This window comes from Episyrphus balteatus, chromosome 3 (genome assembly GCF_945859705.1).
Source record: "Episyrphus balteatus chromosome 3, idEpiBalt1.1, whole genome shotgun sequence".
In the NCBI taxonomy this organism is placed as follows: domain Eukaryota; kingdom Metazoa; phylum Arthropoda; class Insecta; order Diptera; family Syrphidae; genus Episyrphus; species Episyrphus balteatus.
Window position 1 is genome coordinate 87,279,932 of NC_079136.1, and position 19,544 is coordinate 87,299,475.

At 31.1% G+C, this 19,544-nt stretch overlaps 2 protein-coding genes across 10 annotated transcripts in view; one reads left to right on the plus strand and one right to left on the minus strand.

Moving 5' to 3' along the window:
- LOC129917028 (putative transcription factor capicua) overlaps window positions 1-2,667 on the minus strand; it is a 63,612-nt gene extending 60,945 nt beyond the window's left edge. For 4 of the 7 annotated variants that reach the window (XR_008772581.1, XM_055997335.1, XM_055997334.1 and 1 more), the window contains exon 1: window positions 2,238-2,666. The gene's annotated coding sequence lies outside the window, so the exon portion shown is untranslated. Of the gene's footprint in view, window positions 1-2,237 lie in introns of all 7 variants that reach the window. The other 3 variants (XM_055997333.1, XM_055997332.1, XM_055997336.1) reach the window with 2 other exon arrangements.
- A 7,422-nt stretch (window positions 2,668-10,089) lies between these two features.
- Window positions 10,090-16,858, plus strand: LOC129917044 (TBC1 domain family member whacked). Of its 3 annotated transcripts, XM_055997357.1 has the most exons (5): window positions 10,090-10,194; window positions 10,266-10,526; window positions 15,532-15,743; window positions 15,801-16,165; window positions 16,228-16,858. In XM_055997357.1, exons 3-5 carry the CDS (start codon window positions 15,537-15,539, stop codon window positions 16,745-16,747), a joined length of 1,092 nt encoding a protein of 363 aa, XP_055853332.1. In that variant the 5' UTR covers window positions 10,090-10,194; window positions 10,266-10,526; window positions 15,532-15,536; the 3' UTR covers window positions 16,748-16,858. The 3 variants fall into 3 exon arrangements, with proteins under 3 accessions (XP_055853332.1, XP_055853331.1, XP_055853333.1); XM_055997356.1 differs by having other exon boundaries at window positions 10,096-10,526; XM_055997358.1 differs by having other exon boundaries at window positions 10,096-10,366.
- The last annotated feature ends 2,686 nt before the right edge of the window (window positions 16,859-19,544 follow it).

The following is a 19,544-nucleotide window of genomic DNA, read 5'->3' on the forward strand; positions in this document are numbered from 1 at the left end:
ATCATGGATACATTGAGAACTTGTATGAGTAGTTATATTTAATTTTTTAAATAAATTTGAATTTTAGTGAATTATCGAAAAAAGTTCCTTTTTAAGGCATAAAATTTCATCTAAATTAAGCCTACAAAGTTGTAGTAGCAAATTGTAGCACAATGATTTATGGCATTATCTTGTGTTGTTATTGCTCTTTGAGAACACGTTTAGTTTCATTGCTAACTTTTGCTAACCTTTAAAATATTTGACTTTTTGTAGGCCAAAGTCGGACCAGAAAAAATTAACGACTTTTTGAAAGGTGGATTTGTTTTGGCAAAAACAGGGGAGAAGATGAAGATATTGAAATTATTTTGAATTAGTTAAGTAAATACTAGCAACTGCCACATAAAGTATTTTAAGAAAAAAATTGATAAATTTCGACATAAATCTTGATCCGAGGGGGAAGAAATGCATAAAAAACAGCTTTTTAACGATTTTTTCCATTTTGGATATGTTTATAAATTAATTAAAGCAAAGTATAGCAACATTTTTAGTGTAGTTACACTGTATTAATATTTACTTTGTGGAAATGTAAAGTTGTCATGCTAATTTTTGCTAACCTTAAAAATTTTCAAAATTTCTAGGACAAGGTCAAATCTTTAAAAAATTTAAAAATTTATAAAAATGGATTTTTTTTTTATAAAAAATCACGAATTGAATATGTTAATAATTATTCTGTATGAATTATTTTATTTTATATTTCTTTAACTCATCTAGGTAATCAAATTTCTTAAATTTGGTGCAAATGGTGCAAACCGTTTTTAAGGTATAAACAATCATATACAAAAGTAGGCGTGGCAAAGGGCGGAAAGGGTCTAAACTATTTTTTTAATTTTCACACTCATCTAGATAATCAAATTTTCTAAATTTGAATCAAATGGTGCACGCCGTTTTCTAGATATAAATAATCATATACAAAAGTGGGCGTGGCAGGGGGCGTGAAAATTTCGTCAAATTTTTTAGAATTTCTCTTTATTACATCTACAACAATTTTTCTTTGCAAAATCAATTCCTTTTTATAAAATTGATTTTTGTCCACCATCTCCATACAATCGCCACACTGTGCGTCGCCTTGTCGAAAACCTTTTTCGACATCAAATGCTTCGGTTAGGTCTTTGGCGACTCTGACGGAGCAGCGTGCATTCTCCATCGTCATCCTGCACAGCCGGACGAGCTTGGCAGGAATGCCAAACATAGCTCTATACAGTTCATCTCTATAGATACTGTCATACGCGGCCTTAAAATCAATGAACAGGTGGTGGGTATCGATTTGTTGTTCCTGGGTTTTTTTCCAAGATCTGTCATAATGTGAATATTTGATAGATGGTGGACTTTCCTGGTCTAAAGCCACACTGATAAGGACCTACCTATCAGATTGTTGACGAACGGCTTCAGACTTGTGAATTGTGTAATTTTGTAGAGCCTCGGTTCAGAGTTCAGCTATACTCATAATTAAAAAGAGAATTCATTGCAAACAACTTTAATCCCAAAAAATAAAAAGGAAATTCGTTCAAATAAAAAACTTATGAATTTAGAAATTAAGTTTCAAGCACTCCATTTATTTTTATGGGGTGAAATAGTTTTTTTTTTGACAATTCAAAAATGTTAATCCCTTTTGCGATAGTTACATAGCAAGGTTTTAAGGTTTTAATTTTGTTCTATCCTAACTGTTTTCTTGATGTACCTAATGTATAACGAAATGATGCAAGTTAAGCTACCTCTGTAAACTGTAATTTATGTTGTGAATGGTACTTATTTTGAGTCAAAATAGAAATATTAAGATCACAATGTGATTATTCCATCGCTGGCCGTTACCTTGCCCAAATCTAAACTTTAAAAGATGAAATGAGAGGCAAACTAAAAAATACAAAAAATCATCAGCACAACGACAATGATGACGAAATGACGATAGATAAAAAAAAAAAAACAACAACAACAACAAATATAGAGGTAGGTACACACAAGTGCATAACAATAACAAAAGATCTCTCAACATTAACAATCCTTGGGGTTCACGTTCATTCCTGTTGGATTCACAAACTCACTCACTCCTTCACTTCACAGCTCTCTTGTTTCATTCAATAAAAAAAAAATCCTATAAACATTCAACAAATAAAAAAAAATAAACATACACCATAGTTTCATCAATTTCAATTTAAAAAGAACAATTTGAAAAAAAAAATAAAATGAATAAAAAAACTTACAAATCTGTCTTCTTTTAATCCAAACCCGAATTCAAATTGGGAAAAAAATTATTTTTTTTTCTTCTTTTTCTTCGTCTGATAAAAAAAAAATCACTCACTCACTCTTCTTTCTCAATTCATACACTCACAGTCTTTATAGAGAGACAAGTGTATGTGTGGTGTATACAACTTTTTTTTTATATATTTTTTATCTCTTTCACTCGTTCTGTCTACTACAGTCTCTGTGCTCCTTGCTCTTTCGTGTTTTATTTATTTTTTCAAATTAATTTTTTCTTTGAGAAAAAATCGACAAGAATTTCATTCCAAAATAACTACACACACAACAAAACGGCATAAATGAATAAAAAAAAAAAACGAAGACATCAACGGGAGAAGCGAGATGAAAAGAAAAAAAGATTTCTCAAGTAGCGACAGGAACTTATTTGTTTTTTTTTTTCAATTTACTTTTTTTTTAAAGGATATTTTTTTTAAATAATAATTTTATTTTTCTCTTCAGTGGGAAATCAAAGTTTATTTTTTTTTTTCCTTTAAATTATTATTTTGTACAAAATTGACAAATTTTTTTCTTTTGATCAAGTCGATTATTATGGCACCACAGATACACACACGGTCTTTTTTTTTTTTCTTCTTTTTCGTCGATATTACTCGCGATGAATGAACGTGATAAAAGCAATTTTATCTCAAGGAAAAATGTTGATAACTTGATTTTTTTTCCCTTGAATTTTGAGTTGTTTCTACGAAGATAAATTAATTTTTTTTTTTTTGATAAATTTTGTTTCTCAATTGGATTAGGGAAAACCCATTTGGTCGGGAAAATTGTATGTGCTTTGTCCTAGTTCGACTTTTTTTTCTTTTTCTTTTTTTTTGTTAAAATTGAGACGACGAAATTGACTACCGACAACCACGACAGAGACAAATGGGCTGATTTGTGATGAAGCTGGTGCACTGCGCTGCTCTTGGACTTACGCTAGAATTCATTTTGAGTGAATTTTTTGTTTCGATTCGGTTGTGTTCTATTGGTCATTGAGGGAATTACGATGTGTAGGAGTTGGGAAGGGAGTTTTTGTGTTTGGTGGGTAGGTGGCGGTTGGAAAATAATTGTTTATTATTTTCTAATACAGATGGCTGAAGTGAAAAACAATGTGGCCACTTGTTTTGTTTTGGACTAGGGCAAATAAAATCTCGTTATATAAAATTATAGGAGTGAATCACACTTCTTTTATGTATGTAGGTAGATCTGGAGTTTGGTCATAGAGGAAGGAATACCTAGAGACGCGACTTCGGTTGGTTTTTCATCTCCACCCTACAAGCTGCAATGAGAGGAAAAACTCCACAGTGCTTATATGTGGTAGTTTTCCCGTGCATTTTAAATGGCACCAACACATTCAACTGTGGAGTTGTGCTCAAAACAATTAAAAACAATTTAAGTGCTCAGTAGAGGAATTAATTCATAAAAAAATAATATAATAAATTCAAAACACGAACCTTTTTTTTTATTTCTGTACATATTTATTGAAAGGTGGGTGTCTGGAGTGAGCTATTTGAGCTATTCAAGTTCATGTACAAACCAAAATCATGTTTAAATTCAATGTTTGTGAGGACATCTACTGGTGAAAGGAAGGTATTAAACGCATTATACCCATTGTATATATATTCCTATAGTACTCTCATGAAGTAGAATTTTCTGTTTTGCGTCGCCACCGCTGGGCTCGCTAGTTTATTTTATATTTGAACCTTATGCAGAAAATTGAAATGCAGATCTACCAAAAGATGTCGCTGTAGTATTTTCTTCGATTGATAGTACTATAGAAATATATATACAATGTTATACCCATTGTATATATGTATATTTCTATAGTACTATCAATCCATGAAAATACTTTAGCGACATCTTTTGGTAAATCTGCACTTCAATTTTCTGCATAAGGTTCAAACATAAAATAAACTAGCGATCCCAGCGGTGGCGACGCAAAATAGAAAATTCTACTTCATGAGAGTACTATAAGAATATATATACAATGTTATACCTTTCACACGTATTCACAGATAGAAAAACAAGAGAAAAATAAGAGAGATGTATACCAATTATCTGAAATTCAATTTGCGGGTGTTTTAGGCCAGGGGGGTACGAGTCGGCTCTCTATAGGTATTCCTTCCTCTATGAGTTTGGTCACGATGTTCACGGGGCTTACCCCCGTTTTTTCTTTTTTTTATTATTATGAGAATTTGATCAAATACAAGCCTAATATCTGACTGATTTGTTTTTGTGTTAGTGATAATCCGAAAACTTTCATAAAGTCTCTTCCATTTTGTCCCAATTAAAAAACCGCTGTGGGACCACTTTACTTCAATTGAAGTTGATCTATTTTTTCTTGTCGTGTCAACGTCTTGTAAATTAATAAACTCCAGCTCCATCCAGAAAAAACATGACTCATTTTCTCCAGTTCCGCGTGAGCCTGTTAGCAGTGTGGTATAAATTGCAATTTAAAATTTAAATTAAACTATTATAGATACAAAAATCTACCATAGCTTATTTGAAAGGTTATGCCAAACGTGAACACGAAGAAACGGCTCTTAAAACATTTCATCATGAAATGAGGTAAATGAGGGTAATATGAAATGGTTAAAAAAATTATTTTCTAAACGGTTGGTCGTATTTAAATTTTTTTTTAATCGATAGATAAATTTTTTAAATAAATGGCGTAGGCAATGAAAAAGTTCTATAAAATTTCAAAACTAAGTTATGAATGGTTTCCTAAAACGAAAAAAATTTAAAAGACCTCCGACAAAGTAGTTATTACAGATAGAGGGGATCTTTTTCGAAAATTTGAAAGATGCCATTACTGAAAAGATAATTAAAACAAATTAAAGCGTCTAATAACTTTTTTTTGAGGCCCTAAAGGAGATGGGGCAAAATTATATGGGACCTGGGCCATGAGCGTACATTAATCAGACTAGTCTCAAAATGTAGCTGGAGGTTAGTATATTCAATCTATGATTTTTTTTTCAAATCGTAAGTCAGGGTCTTGAGATGCAAGGCTCCAAAGTTCGTTCTAATAACCCTTACTTGTCCCTTTTACATGCAAATATCATGAGAGCTACAAGAGGTATATTCAATGTTGCCACAATGTTACTAAAGTAACAAAAGTGTAACTTTTTTTAAATATTTAATAAGTTTGTTACCATGTTACTTTTTATTCCGTTTTGTTACCCTTTTTTTTCAATAAAATTTTGTTTGTTTTTCGTTGAAATAGATTGAAAATTTCAACCGAAAGCATTTTTTTCTTCCACAATTTATGCAATAACTATGCCTATTTAGCAGGCAACAATGATCTGTTTATGGTTAAAAAAGTTTTAAATCTATTCTTTGTATAAAACCTATTTGTATTCGCTTAGGACAAAATGGATGGGAGTTAATGAAGGGAAAATTTAATGTGTTAACATTTATAAAATGTTTAATTTTAGGCTAGACGAGTCAAGAAATTCTTCTCAAAAGAAGTTCTAAATTTCTGTTTTTAAATTATTCTACAGTAAAAATATGCATTAAATTTTGAAAGTAACATTTTTTAATCTTAAAATATCTACATAATAATCTAAATGCTCTTGAGGATTTATAACATCTTTTAATAATTCACAAGAAGGCAAAACTGTTTCAAATGCAGGGTTATTTTTCGGAAAGATATGTATAAAACCTAATAAATAGTTCTCTCCGCCTCCAGAACGTTTTTTTAAACTTTATTTATTAAAACCTAGATGAGAAACGAAAAATCCTACACAAAAATGGCACAACTAAAAATAATAAATTAAAATTAAATTTTTTAAGTCCTCAAAGTCGACAGCGAAAATGATAATGGGGACTTTTCACGAGTCGATTTTTGCCGTGCGGCGAAGCTTTTCGACTCGTGTGAACGACCAACATATCGTGCGGCTAAAATCGACTCGTGAAAAGTGGGCAAAACGAAAAAACATCATCAAGAATTCTGTCAAAGTAAACAAAAATGAATTAAATTAAAGCCAATATAAAATAAAAACGTCAACACAGAGTTCTTTATAAAAGAAAAAAGGGCCAGGAAAACTCTCCACATAATCCGGAAAGCTGTGAACTGAAAAACTGAAAGCATATTGAAATTTTGATTTCGTTGACAAAATATTATTTCAGCCTCGTATTAGGCTCAAACTGAAAATTTCGTTCTGCTTTTTGAATTTATTCTACTAGTTTATTTTATTTCACCTCTTTTTCGCTGCAGCAACTTGCTAGACTTCGTAATAATAAGCTTTCAAATAAGATAAGATTCGTTTTTACGACTTTTTTCCCATTTGTTACTCTTTTTGAAAAATTTTGTTACTTTTCTAAAAAAGCCTGCGGCGACACTGGGTATATTGATGTTTTTGATGATGATTTGATTTTATGAATACTGATTGAACTGTAGACATATGATTAAGGAGAATATTTTTAGCTGAAATAATATAAGCTTTCAGATAGTAGGAGTATAATACAGTACAAATGAAGTTAATGTCAAAATTTGATCGTCAAATTTGACAAAATTTGAGACCATGTCAATATTTTCACTTTTAAATTACCGATGAAAAACGCACATAAACCATACCATTACCATATTCCGACAAGAAACAAAGAAAATTTGTTATTTTTCAATTTATATTCTTTTTAAATAACATTTTATAAATTAAAACAAAAACAACTCTTGAGGCTTTGTGTAATAGCTTTGACATTGCTAATTTGAAAGGTTAAGCCTAGTACGCAGATCGGCCTTAAATGTATCTTTCATACAAATTTATTCCTCCCAAGATTTCGTTTCGCTTCAGCTGCGTACTGCTTTAAGCCTAGTACGCTGCTGAAGCGAAATGAAAAATTTTGAAGTCTCCAAAGTAAACAGCGGACTTGTTAACGAAAAAATACCATCAGGTATTATAATAGCAAAGTAAAAATAATATAAATATAAATTAAAAAAATCAAGAAACACCCGAAAATAAGTTTAAAAACAAAAACAAAACTTATTTAATTTCGTTCAAGATTCCGTTAACGAAATTTTGTATGGAAAATTTCGTTTCGCATCAGCAGCGTACTAGTCTTTAACATGAAAAAAAAAAAACACAAAATGATAAAAGAAAATAAAAGGTAATTTTTCTTAGCTTTTTCTTGTAAATTATTTATTAGATTCAAAAAATTATTTCCCTTTTACATTATGGATTCAAGCCTAGTACGCAACTGGAGCGAAACGAAAAATTTTCAAGTCTTCAAAGTCAATAGCAAACATATGTGCCCATGATTATGAAAGTGGACTAAGTCACTTTTTGCATTGTTTAAAGAAAAACTTACATAATAATTTTCTTATAACGATTTAATTATATTTCTTTTATGAAATCACTAGAGGAGCAATAAAGAAGTTTATTTACTGTAATTTCGCTTTCAAATAAACTTTACCCCTTAAATAATAATTATTTTAAGGCAAGATTTGAAACCGTTTTTAGGAGTGACTTAGTCCACTTTCATAATGAAGGGCGCATATGTTAACGATAAAATACCACCGGGTAATTATAGCAAAGTAAAAATAATAAAAATACCAATAAAAAAATTCAAGAAAAAACATCGTAAAATAAGTTTTGAAGCAATAACAAAATCAATTTTATTTCGTTCAAGATTTCATTATAGAATTTTTGTATGGAAAATTTCGTTTCGGTTCAGCTGCGTACTCAGAAAAATTATTTTATTAAATTAGACAGATTTTTTTCAGCTTGCGTATTTTTTATGTGTAAAAATTCCGTTTGTTTCTTTATTAAATCGGGAAACTCTAGAGTTCAGCTGAGCATACTCTCCTCAGAGCGAGCTCGATGAGGTTACGCTCTAGTTGGTGCTGTTATGAAAAATCCTGTCTGATAACACTGTATGAGAACTTTTCTATTTTCTCACAAGATGTCCTTAAACTGTTATAAAAAGAGCAATGTGTTATAAATCTATTTAGAAAAGTTCTGGTAATATGTATACATTTTTCTATAAACATGTATAATGGTTCTGGTCTCTGATTAAAAACTATTCCATTTTCTCACTAGATGTCCTTAATCTGTATAACAACACAGAATACATTTTCTCACTAGATGTCCTATAACTGTTATACAAAACAGGGTATTGTGTTATAAATGTGTCTCTGCTAAGTCAGCTATTACATGAAGCCTCAAGAGGCTTGACTCTTTTTTCGAATTTTCTTTTGATAATCATTCTGTGAGGCGCGTACTATTACACGATGCCTCTTGAGTCTTGAGTCAAAGACTCAAATTTGACATTTCTCTTTTGATTTAAGTATTGTTGTTGTTGTATTCCACCAAGAAGCAAAAAGAATGAAAGGGAATGTTGAAAAAAGAAAGAGTGGAAAAAGAAACGTCAAAAAAGAGTCTCAGAATTTTGGCCCACGACTCGCTCCGGTCGGATAATTTTTTGTTTGATCTTCTATCTCTTTTGCACTCATTAGTTTTGAAAAGAGGCGCGCCTCTTGAAGGCTTGGCCACACCGGAGGGTATGCGGTAGAGGTACGGGTAGCGGTAACGATATTTGTATGAAAAAAATTCCACATCTGAACGTTGATATGTCAGTTTGGAGTTTTTTTTCATACAAGTACCGTTACCTCTACCCGTACCGCTACCGCATACCCTCCGGTGTGGCCAAGCCTTGAGGCTTCATGTAATAGCTGACTAACGGAACCAAATAGTTTTTGGAAAAAAATTCAATGGGGCAAAATGTTAAACGATTAAGGGCCAGTTGTATAAACGTGGTTTAGCCTCGGATCAGGAACTTAACCCACCGATTTCGACGGAATAGCTGCGGGTCAACTGTGGTTCAAGCATGAATGTGGTTATTTCTACATATATGAACCATTGTATATATATTTCTATAGTACTATCAATCCATGAAAATACTTTAGCGACATCTTTTGGTAGATCTGCACTTCAATTTTCTGCATAAGGTTCAAACATAAAATAAACTAGCGATCCCAGCGGTGGCGACGCAAAATAGAAAATTCTACTTCATGAGAGTACTATAAGAATATATATACAATGTATGAACCTTGAACCAGTGCTAAACTTCAGCCTTGCTACCGATTTCAGAAGATAAAAGTTGCTGATCCACGGATTAAATATTTGTACAACTGGCCCTCTGACGATAAAAATCAGTTTGATTTTTGACTTAAGCGATGGAGGTGTATTGAAAATCGCTTTTATTTACACTTATAGCCTGGTACGCTGCTCGCGCTAAATTTTAGCTCCCATACAAATTATCGAAAATTTTTAGCCGAGATAAAATGGATCCCATACAAGTTATCGATAACTTGTATGGGAATTTTATCTCAGCTAAAATTTAGCGCGAGCAGCGTACCAGGCTTATCTTGCAAGTGGGGGAGAACGAGAGCGTTGAATGCGATGCACAAATTAAGCTTCGAATGCAAAAACAAATCTAAGGGCCAGTTGTACAAATATTTAATCCGTGGGTCAGCAACTTTTATCTTCTGAAATCGGTGGTAAGGTTCCAGTTTAGCACCGCTGCAAGGTCCACATATGTAAAAATAGCCACATATATGCTTGAACCGAAGTTGACCCGCAGCTTATCCGCCGAAATCGGTGGGTTAAATTCCTGATCCGAGGCTGAACCACGTTTGTACAACTGGCCCTAAGTATCTCTCTTTTTTGTTACTCATTTTAAAATCCAGATGGCGAAGAAAGCGTTTAATAAACGCCCATCACTATAATTTTGTATAACACATTTTTCTTCCATACAAAAATTCCATTCCACTAAATAATACTTTTCCATTTTCCAGTTGTCAAAAAAATAAAAAATGTTTCTATTCCCAAGTGCAATCGTGTCGTAGAAAATTTTTAAAGAAATTCCTTTTTCTTTTTTTATCAAAATAATACAATTTACAAATCTGCCAATAAATTAAAATCATTTGTAATCAATTTATTATATATTTTATTATATAAATGTAATAATATTGAGTGAGAAAATTGTATGAATTACAGAGAAAAAGTGAAAACAAAATAAAGGAAATACCAAATACAAAGTGGACGGACACAAATTCATCGTCATACAACACACATACATCATCGTCAGAACTTTACTTGTAATTTTTATTTTTTTGTTTTCCAATTTATTTTCTTTATTTTTTTTGTTAAAAAAAAAAATGTCGATTGTTTATTTAACTTTTGTGCTGGAATTAGACGGTTAATTTAGAACGCATAATATTGCTTAACATTTGTTAGAATTCCCACAACATTAATCACGTAAGTTTTATTAAAAAATAAAAATTATTAAATATAGTTTCTAACAAAAGAATTCATTGCCATCGTCAATGTTTTTTTTTTTTTTTTAGAATTCTTTAACTTTAGTGAGGGCTGGGCCAAGGGGAAAAACTTTTTCCTACGAAACTGAATCTAAAATTAAAATTAAACAAAAAAATATGAAAGCATCCGAATGTTGTTTTTAGTTTATTTATAAATTAATTTTTGTTATTAGTTAATTCATTCATAGCTTTTTGTTTTTTCTTAAATTCTGTCTGAGAGAATAGAGAGAGACTCTATGCAAAAAAAAAACAGTCAATTAACATTCATCTCCCTTCCCAATGCGTTGCGACTTGCGACGACTTTTTTTGTTGAATTACGATGATAATTTTTAATTATAATACAAGTCGAGAGATATTTTGTGGTTATTTTTTTTTTTATCGTTTAGTGGGAGTAGGTAGCTTAACTAAACTTTATAAATGATTACGAACGTTGTCGTCAGTCGTTGGCGAGAAATTATGACAATTTTGTATGCTTTTTGCTAAACCAGGCGCTCTCAATTAACTGCAAACATTTTTGTCGTCTCGTTGTAGTGTTCGATGGAATAAATAATAATAAAATTCCATCAACTATCCAATCCAGTCCCAGTTCTCCAGATTCGCTCTGTTGTAATAATTAAATTTAAATTAAAAGCACTCTGTTGAAAATTTGAGCGAGGAAGTTAATTTATTTTTTCGTGTTATTTTGTTATTTTGTTTTTTTCTTTCTTTTTTTCTATGAAAGAAAGATAAGATAAATTGATGACTTATTGGATATGTTTACAAAGATAACAAACGCACTTAAAACAACAATACAGTAATGTATCGTAGTAGTTTTTGTCACGTCAAAGACTTATGTAGGTAGATTTAGCGTAACGGGTACAATGGTAGACACCCCCGATTTTTGTATCAATTATTTATTGGCACTCTTCATGCAATAAAGCATATCTCAAAAACTACTATGCCCAGGCACAAAAATCATGTTTTTTTCATAACCTGTATCATTATTCACAATTCTGCATATTTATTAATTTTATTTCATTCTCAGTATTTTACTTTTAATCAGTGAAAAATTAAAGCTATCTTCTATGTTCGTGAAAAAAGTGCCAAAAATACAGTGTTCCTGCTGAATTTGGTAACTGTGATTATTTTTTGAGTTTTTGGATGAAGACTTATTTTTTTTTTAATATTTCTCTTCATTAATTACTTTTTTATAAAAAAAAAATGAGTTGTTGTTTAAAAGGGGTGTCCATAATTGGTCCCATATAAAGGTAATGGTTTTATTATTGTCAGGAGGTCCCAATACGTTCATTGGGATATAAATCGTTGGCACTGCCATTAATTGTACCTTTAAGACTGCCAACAATTAAACCCTGTATCCGTTATAAGTTTCAGATTGAAAAATTGGGAAAAAGATCTCAAACGGATTGTTAGATTTGCTAAAATCAAGACCTGGTTTTTAACGGATATCTGCAATTTTATTCAGGTTTTCGAGGTACCTATTGAAATTTTCCCAAAAACGGTGGAAAAAACATGTAATGCTGCAAACAAGGTTGCACTTTTGAGTTAAGAAAAATATTTTTTGGACTGTTATTAACTGTACTTGCCATATAACCAATTTCTTAATGGCTGCTTTTCTCATGAAAATTTTTATATAAAAAGGTTTTATACTAATATTAAATTAAGAAAACTTTTAGTAAATAATTACAACAAATTAAATGGCGCACACTTCGTTTGAAAGACAAAACTGTTTAAAGGGATGGTTTTGTAGCTTTAAATCAAATTGTACTGTACATTACTTTTTAAATTGTACATTTTTAAAATTGAATTATATTTAAAAAGCTTTAAAATTCCAAGCAACTTTTAACATGACAGCAAGTAGGTACGTGTGACCGGGAATTTTATTTATTATTGTTTTTTTAGAGCCCGCGAACACTATAGACTTTCTATCGGCCGATAGTGCGCACTTTCATACATTTTCCTACTGATCAAGAAACCGACTAAACTGTCGGCCGATAGAAAGCTTGTACCTTGTAGTGTGCGGGTTCTCTAACGGTACTTGTGATATACCGAATTTTGTTAAGTTGAAATTTCTAGAAAATGGGCTCCAACGATTTTGTTAAAAAAAATCAAATGTAAGTTTTTTAAATCCGATGTTCTCCGAAACTACTAATTCGATCTCAACGAAATTTTTAAGAAAGCATTTATATTATTTTAATATAAATCAAAAATAAAATTTTGAAAAAATTAGTTTTTGGATTTAAAAAAAATTTGAAATGTTTTTTGCAAAGTCAATTTTTCGAAAACTAGACATTGAATTTTTTTTAAAGTTTGGTTTTAGATGCTAATTAGTGATTTCTACAAAGTGGCGTACCAATTTTACTTTAAAACTTTTTTCCAAAACAAAATCATTTATAAAAAATTAGTTTTTAAAAAAACGGCTCTAAAGATTTTGAAATTTTTTTTTTCTATAAATGCACATTAATAAAACAAATGAAATTGCATACCTACTTGTTTTGCATTTGATTTCTGAAGTTGTTTTATTATTTTGAAAAAAAAAATTATGTTTTGCATAGGGCGTCATCATATCCAAGGTTTTCAACTTTTTAAATAAGCTTATCACTGCCTTGCATAAGGTATTTATTGAAACACTCTAGCTTATGCCCGAACATTGAAATAGCAGTGTCTTTGTTTTTTCTCTTTCAAGCTTCCAAATATAATTTTTTTCCATTTTTTTGGTTGGCAAACGTTTTTTTACAGTGTTGTTTCTTATATAAGTCTGAATCGGCACTGTCAAAAGTTGTCAAATGACCCGCAGAAAGCATTTTTTGGAAAAGTTCATGAAGATCAACAAAAAAAAACTTTAAGAGGATAAAAACTTACTAGTTCATCCGAAATATCGTAGAATATTCCGTTAAAATTGAGAGTAACACAGCAAAATCCCAAATGGTAACATAAGCTTGAACCACGTAATCTAATAAAAGAATCATTAGAGAACTGATTAATAAAATCGCTAATTGGTAAAGTATCTTCCTTGAATGGGCACCAGTAGACAAAAAATTAACTCCAAGTTTCTGTTAGTGCTATGGCATTAGCAGAACATGTGCTGGAAGCTGCTAAACTACTAGTCTTAAATCTGCTAAAAGCACCATTACTGACGAAAAAGCATGAAGGGAAAAGGATTAAATTCGCAAACTTTTGGTCCAAGATGCAAATGAGGGACTTTCTATGCACAAATGATACCAAAATAGTTATTTTTGGGCGCAGGTGCCATTAGGAGAATATTAAAAGACCCTTGGACTTAGATCTTCATTGGTCCATTGTGATAACACAAAAGACTATAAAGTTTAGAATTCACTAGTCGAATAAATAACACTTAAGGCCAATTTCTTCAAAGAAGTCCTAAGTCAGCCTAGCACCTGGTCTAGCTAGACTAGGTCGTAGCACTATTACTTTTTTTCACTATTATTCTGTCCCAACGAAACGTTAGTACTTGAGCATCAATTTAGTCAAATTTAGTCAATATTTACCTATTTGAAAAGACACCAAATCTCAAAATTGCTCATAAATCATAAAAAATGCAAAAAAATCAAAATGAATTAAATATTATCCCCGGTAGACTGCCGATTTTTAAGTTCTAACATTACGAAGTCCTTAGTAAAACTCGGTAACAATTTGACAGTACTTAGGCTTAGAATTTGTGTGAAGAAATCGCTTGGTACCGATTTGAGTACTAACGATTGATATAATCACCAGGTACTAGCTGATTTTTAGAAGCTAGCTAGTACTGAGTCCTAACTAGTACTCGGTCCTAAATTGACAAATCTAAAGCTTAGTACCTGAGTGATGAAATGAGTTGATACCGATTTGAGTACTAACTTTAGGACCGGTACTAGTGCTAGGACTCTATGAAGAAATCGGCCGTTAATTTAAACAACTTTTAAAAATAAGCAAAAACATTTGACAAATTGGACTCGTCACTGTACACTGGGCTGCAAGTACATTTTTTTTTTTAATATAAGTCAGCTGCTATCAGCTGCTTATTTACAATTACACAAAACACAATTACACACAATCACAATTAACTTGTTTTCAGTCACAATAGTTCATCTCATGCAATATCGAATGTAAAATTGTTTGAAAATCGACAGTGATCATTATGAGTAATCGTAACAAAGGCCATTATGTTTTAAAATATTTTAGCTAGAAGTCCAATCAGGTAGAATTCGAAACAAAAATTACATAGATTAACTAAAATATTAAATATGTGAAGAACAACCTTTTCAGTTCTAATGATGTATGTAAATTACAGAGCAACTCGTGATTTAAAGCAAGCGACTAGTGATTTTACCGATGAAACTCGAGATTTTACCGGGGCAACCCGTGATTTTACGGAGGTGACTCGTGGTTTTATCCGGGCAATCCGTGATTTTACCGGGACAATCCGTAATTTTACCAGGGAAACTTGCGATTCTACCGGAGCGTTCCGTAATTTTACCAGTTGAAACCCTTCTCCACCAGAGGTGTAGAAGTGAGTCTGAACGAAGAAGACCAGAAAACTCAAAAAATTGCCTATAATAACTATTGTTACATTCCCCAAACGCGAAGCGGAAAATTCAAAAAAACTCGCGTGAATTCAGGGTTAGAGGAAATGTGGTGTCTGGGACCTAAGTTTGTTTAGATCATGACATCAACCTCAATGGTTTATATATGAATACTATACCTCCACTCCCAAAATTATGAAGCTTACAATATTTTCTCTTAGAATTGATTAATTTGAAGCACATGGAAGATTTATTTTTGCAGAGAATTTGAAACAGATTATTGTTAAAACTTGAAAAAAAAAAATATTTTTAAAAACATTTTTTCTCGTCATTTAAGAGAAAATCCAATGTTAAGTTTTAAATATACACGTCTACCAATCAAAATGATTTAGTGATAAATTTGTAAAATACTATTGTTGATTCCAGAGCAAATGGCGACTTCACCACGTTCAGCAGACACAATATCGTTGTGTTCAACGGTATCAAGTTGTCCCGATCGAAATGGTTTCTATGGCGGCTTTCAACGCACTGATAAGCCTAAAGAACCTCTTTCAAAAGCACAAATTCTAGCTCGCGAAAAGAAATGGATACACATGACTGAAAATTGGTCTATTTATATGTCAAAAAATTATAAAAAGGCAAGTATAGTTTTTAATTCTACTATATTTAAATTTTAATTTTAATATTTATTTTAGATAAGAGAACGCTGTCGCAAAGGAATACCCAAATCAGTAAGACCCAGAGCATGGTTTTATCTCTCTGGTGCTTATTTATTGAAAAAGAAACATGGAAATCTTTATGAGACACTATTACAAAAACCCGGAAATCCTCAAGTCATTGAAGAAATCAAAAGGGATAAACATCGACAATTTCCTTTCCACGAAATGTTCCTAGACGAGGATAAAATTGGCCAAATTGAATTGTTTAATGTATTGAAAGCATATTCTATATATAATCCAAAAGTGGGATTCTGTCAAGCGCAAGCACCAATTGCAGCATTTTTACTCATGCATATGCCAGCTGAAGATGCATTTTGGGTTTTTGTCAGTGTATGTGATGTGTAAGTTTCTTTAAGATTTTTCTTTTTTGTTTCCTTTTTAATTTACTTATTAAAATTTCCAGATATTTGGAAGACTATTTCATGTCTGGCTTAGAAGTTCTTCAAAACGATGCTGCCATTCTTGAGGGTCTATTAAAGAAAACCTTCCCTTCTGTCTATCGGCATTTACAAAAACATAAAATCGAGCCACTTCTCTATATGACAGATTGGTTTCTATGTGCAATGACTCGAACACTGCCATGGGATACCCTCTTACGTGTTTGGGATTGTTTCTTAGCCGAAGGCATACGCGTAATCTTCAAAGTAGCCCTCGTGCTACTTGGCGCATCCCTTGGTCGGCAAAAAATACGCAAACAATGTAATGGACTAATTGAAACTCTAGAAGTCCTTAAATCCCCACCTGAAAAAGTTCTCGAAGAGGAATTTATTTTGAATAACATCCAACGATTGAATCTTACAGTTCAAGATTTTGAAATTGAACATACACGTCAGAAACAAAAACGAGAAAAACTGAGAAAAATGGAACAACAACACGAACAAGCGGCGAATGGTAGTAGTAGTGGTGGAGGAGGACCGAAGTAAAACGAAGTAGATAGAGAATCTACTTGAGGATAGGCACATAAACACCCACACACACTAATTATTATAGTAGATAACTTTTTTCTATCGAATAATTTACAATTTATTTATATATAACAAAAAAGAAAAAAAAAAACACAAACCACTCACACAAACATTATTATGCACAAATCGCACAAAACAAAACAAAAAAAATCAACATTATTTGCCAAACTAATATCTAATAATAGGGTCAGTCAATTTATCTCAGATCAATATGACAACCTAAAAAAACCAGATCGGCTTTTAATTTTGTATTTATTTATTTTCTTATTTATTTATCAATCAAATACCTTTTGAAGTCACTGAGGCATAAATTCCTATGAATAGTAGTCAAAAAATGGTCACCATTTGCATTTTGATTTTTATTTTTCATTTATTGAAATATATAATATTTCTTTCTTTAGCAAAATTATTTTAGAATTTATTTAGAAAAGTAAATTTATTTACGTCTATTTATGGAGATCCATTTCAGTATCTTCTTTTGAAAAAAATACTGAACGTTTAAAATTTGTTGAAAAAAGCTAGATTTTGATGTAGACTTGTATTCTGATATTCTTATCGAACTCTGGTGTTGTGAAGTTAATATTAGTAAATATTCAACCAAAAACTTAAAAAATACAAGAAATTATCAAAATTTATTAAATTAATTACACTATGAAACAAATTTAACTCTTTTGCAAATCAAATTCACCTTCTGGAACTCCAATACTTGTATTTTTCAATTAATTTACATTATAAATCGGCCATTCCATTTGCATTTTTAGGACATTTTCACGCTTATTATCCAGTGTATCTTTTTTCTTGAAACTTAGGTCTTAAGGGCTCATAATAACGTTGAAGTTATAGAAGTTTCAAGAAAAACTAATTCAAAATAGCTGAATTATTAACAGACAAAGACGGTAACGCAGAAGAATTGTACGCGTCTTCTCCGTTATCGCTTCATCTCTGAATAATTTGGCTACGTTTAATTAGTTTTTCGCGAAACTTCTAAAACATCAACTTTATAATGAGCCCTTGAGACCTACCAAGTTTCAAGAAAAAAGATTGCTTCTTCAAGAAGATAAACTGAGAACAAGTGCAATATGTCTTCTCCGTTACTTTGGAATGGCCGAAATATAGAAACTGACAGTCTGTAAAATTTTCTAAGCCACCTGAAGACTTCAATCTTGGTGATCGGCTGGATATAAGTTTCTTAAACCAGTATGTTTTGAATGGTTTTCTGTTAAATTTCTTTTTCTTTATTTGAATTGCACACTCTCCAAAAATCTATATTCATATGATCGCCAAGGTTAAAGTATTCAGGATAAGAGAAAATTACCGAAAATCAGTTTCTGTATTATTTTTAATGTAAATTGTATTATTTTAGTTTCTGAAGATGACATTGTTTTGCAAAAGGGTGATTTATTTATTTCATCAGTACCGGTTTCCTTGTATTCAATTTAAATCCCAATAAAATTACTTCATATAAAGTGGACTATGCTATGACTATGGACGAAACTTAAACATATTTTCCCATTCTCCTTTCTTTAAAACTGCATTCATTTTTGTTGGGGGAAAAAGTTGTTACTATTAGTCCTATTTTCAGTTTCACGTGGGAAATTTTGCACCCGAAATACTTTTGTTCGTCCGGAATTTAAAAAAAAAACTATTTCAAGTTTCACGTGAATTGAATTTAAATTTTTCGATTAATTATTTTGCTATCCGTCAGCAAAAGTTGAGTTAAAAATATCTGTCTATTACCTTGCATATCATCTGGAAAAAAACTCAGAAAAATAGGAATTTTTTGGAGATGAAGAACTTTTCGACCGGAGTTCACAATAAGGGAAAAGTGAAGTTCAATATTTTCGGGTGGAATCTTGTCCAAGTGAAACACACAAAAGGACGATATATGAAATAAATACATTTTTTCGAAAAAGAGTTTCTTGTTTTATCTTAGATCTAGTTCCAACCAATTTTTGCGTGAATAATAATCAACAGAATAAAATAAATTCGATAACATTTAGTCCAAGTTTCCGTTTTTGTTCTAAAAAGCATTGCTTTTACGAAAACAACTATCATACACGTAAAGCTAAATAACCTAAACTTGGTAGTTTTTGAGATGTTTGCATTGCATTTCACTTTCTTTCTCTATTTAAAAGAAAAGATTTGCTCGGGGCACTAAAATAAGGGTCTCTTAATAATCAAGCTTTATTTTTGTTTCATTTAATTCAATATTTTTTATTTGAATTTGCAGTTCTAAAATGCATTTATTTCAAGTCTGCAACAAGCCGTTGATCGGATTTGCTTTTTTTCGTATCGCTTTAAGACATAACAAAATACCTATGTAGGTACATAATTTATCACTGGAATGATCTTGATGCTTATGGCAATTTTTTGTATTAGCATAAGTCTGAAAAAGAAAAAAAGTGATATGAATCAATGTAAAAAAACTCCTAAATTCGAAACTGCAAAAAAAAAGTTGAAATATCTGCTCATAACTCATTTATTTTGGAGAAAAAATGGTAAAATTCGTCTGGCTTACATCAATTTGTTTTTATTTGTTAGATTTAAATTTATTTTATAGTCTCAAACTTTTCTTATTTTCAAACTAACAGAATCCTTGATAATAATCATCAATAAATGTATAGAAATCTAACCTACCTATAATTTTGTTAATAATTTATAATAATTATTGTCTCTTATTGCAGCTTTTGTTTAAAATTAAGTACACATATAAATTAATATATAAAAAAAACATAATTGGAGTATAATGGTTTTG

Bases quoted from the DNA above. Each gene is read 5' to 3' on its own strand.
- LOC129917044 (XM_055997357.1), top strand. From the start codon at position 15,537: ATGGCGACTTCACCACGTTCAGCAGACACAATATCGTTGTGTTCAACG. The intron at 15,744-15,800 runs GCAAGTATAGTT...TATTTATTTTAG, and splicing joins TGTCAAAAAATTATAAAAAG to ATAAGAGAACGCTGTCGCAA. The intron at 16,166-16,227 runs GTAAGTTTCTTT...TAAAATTTCCAG, and splicing joins TTTGTCAGTGTATGTGATGT to ATATTTGGAAGACTATTTCA.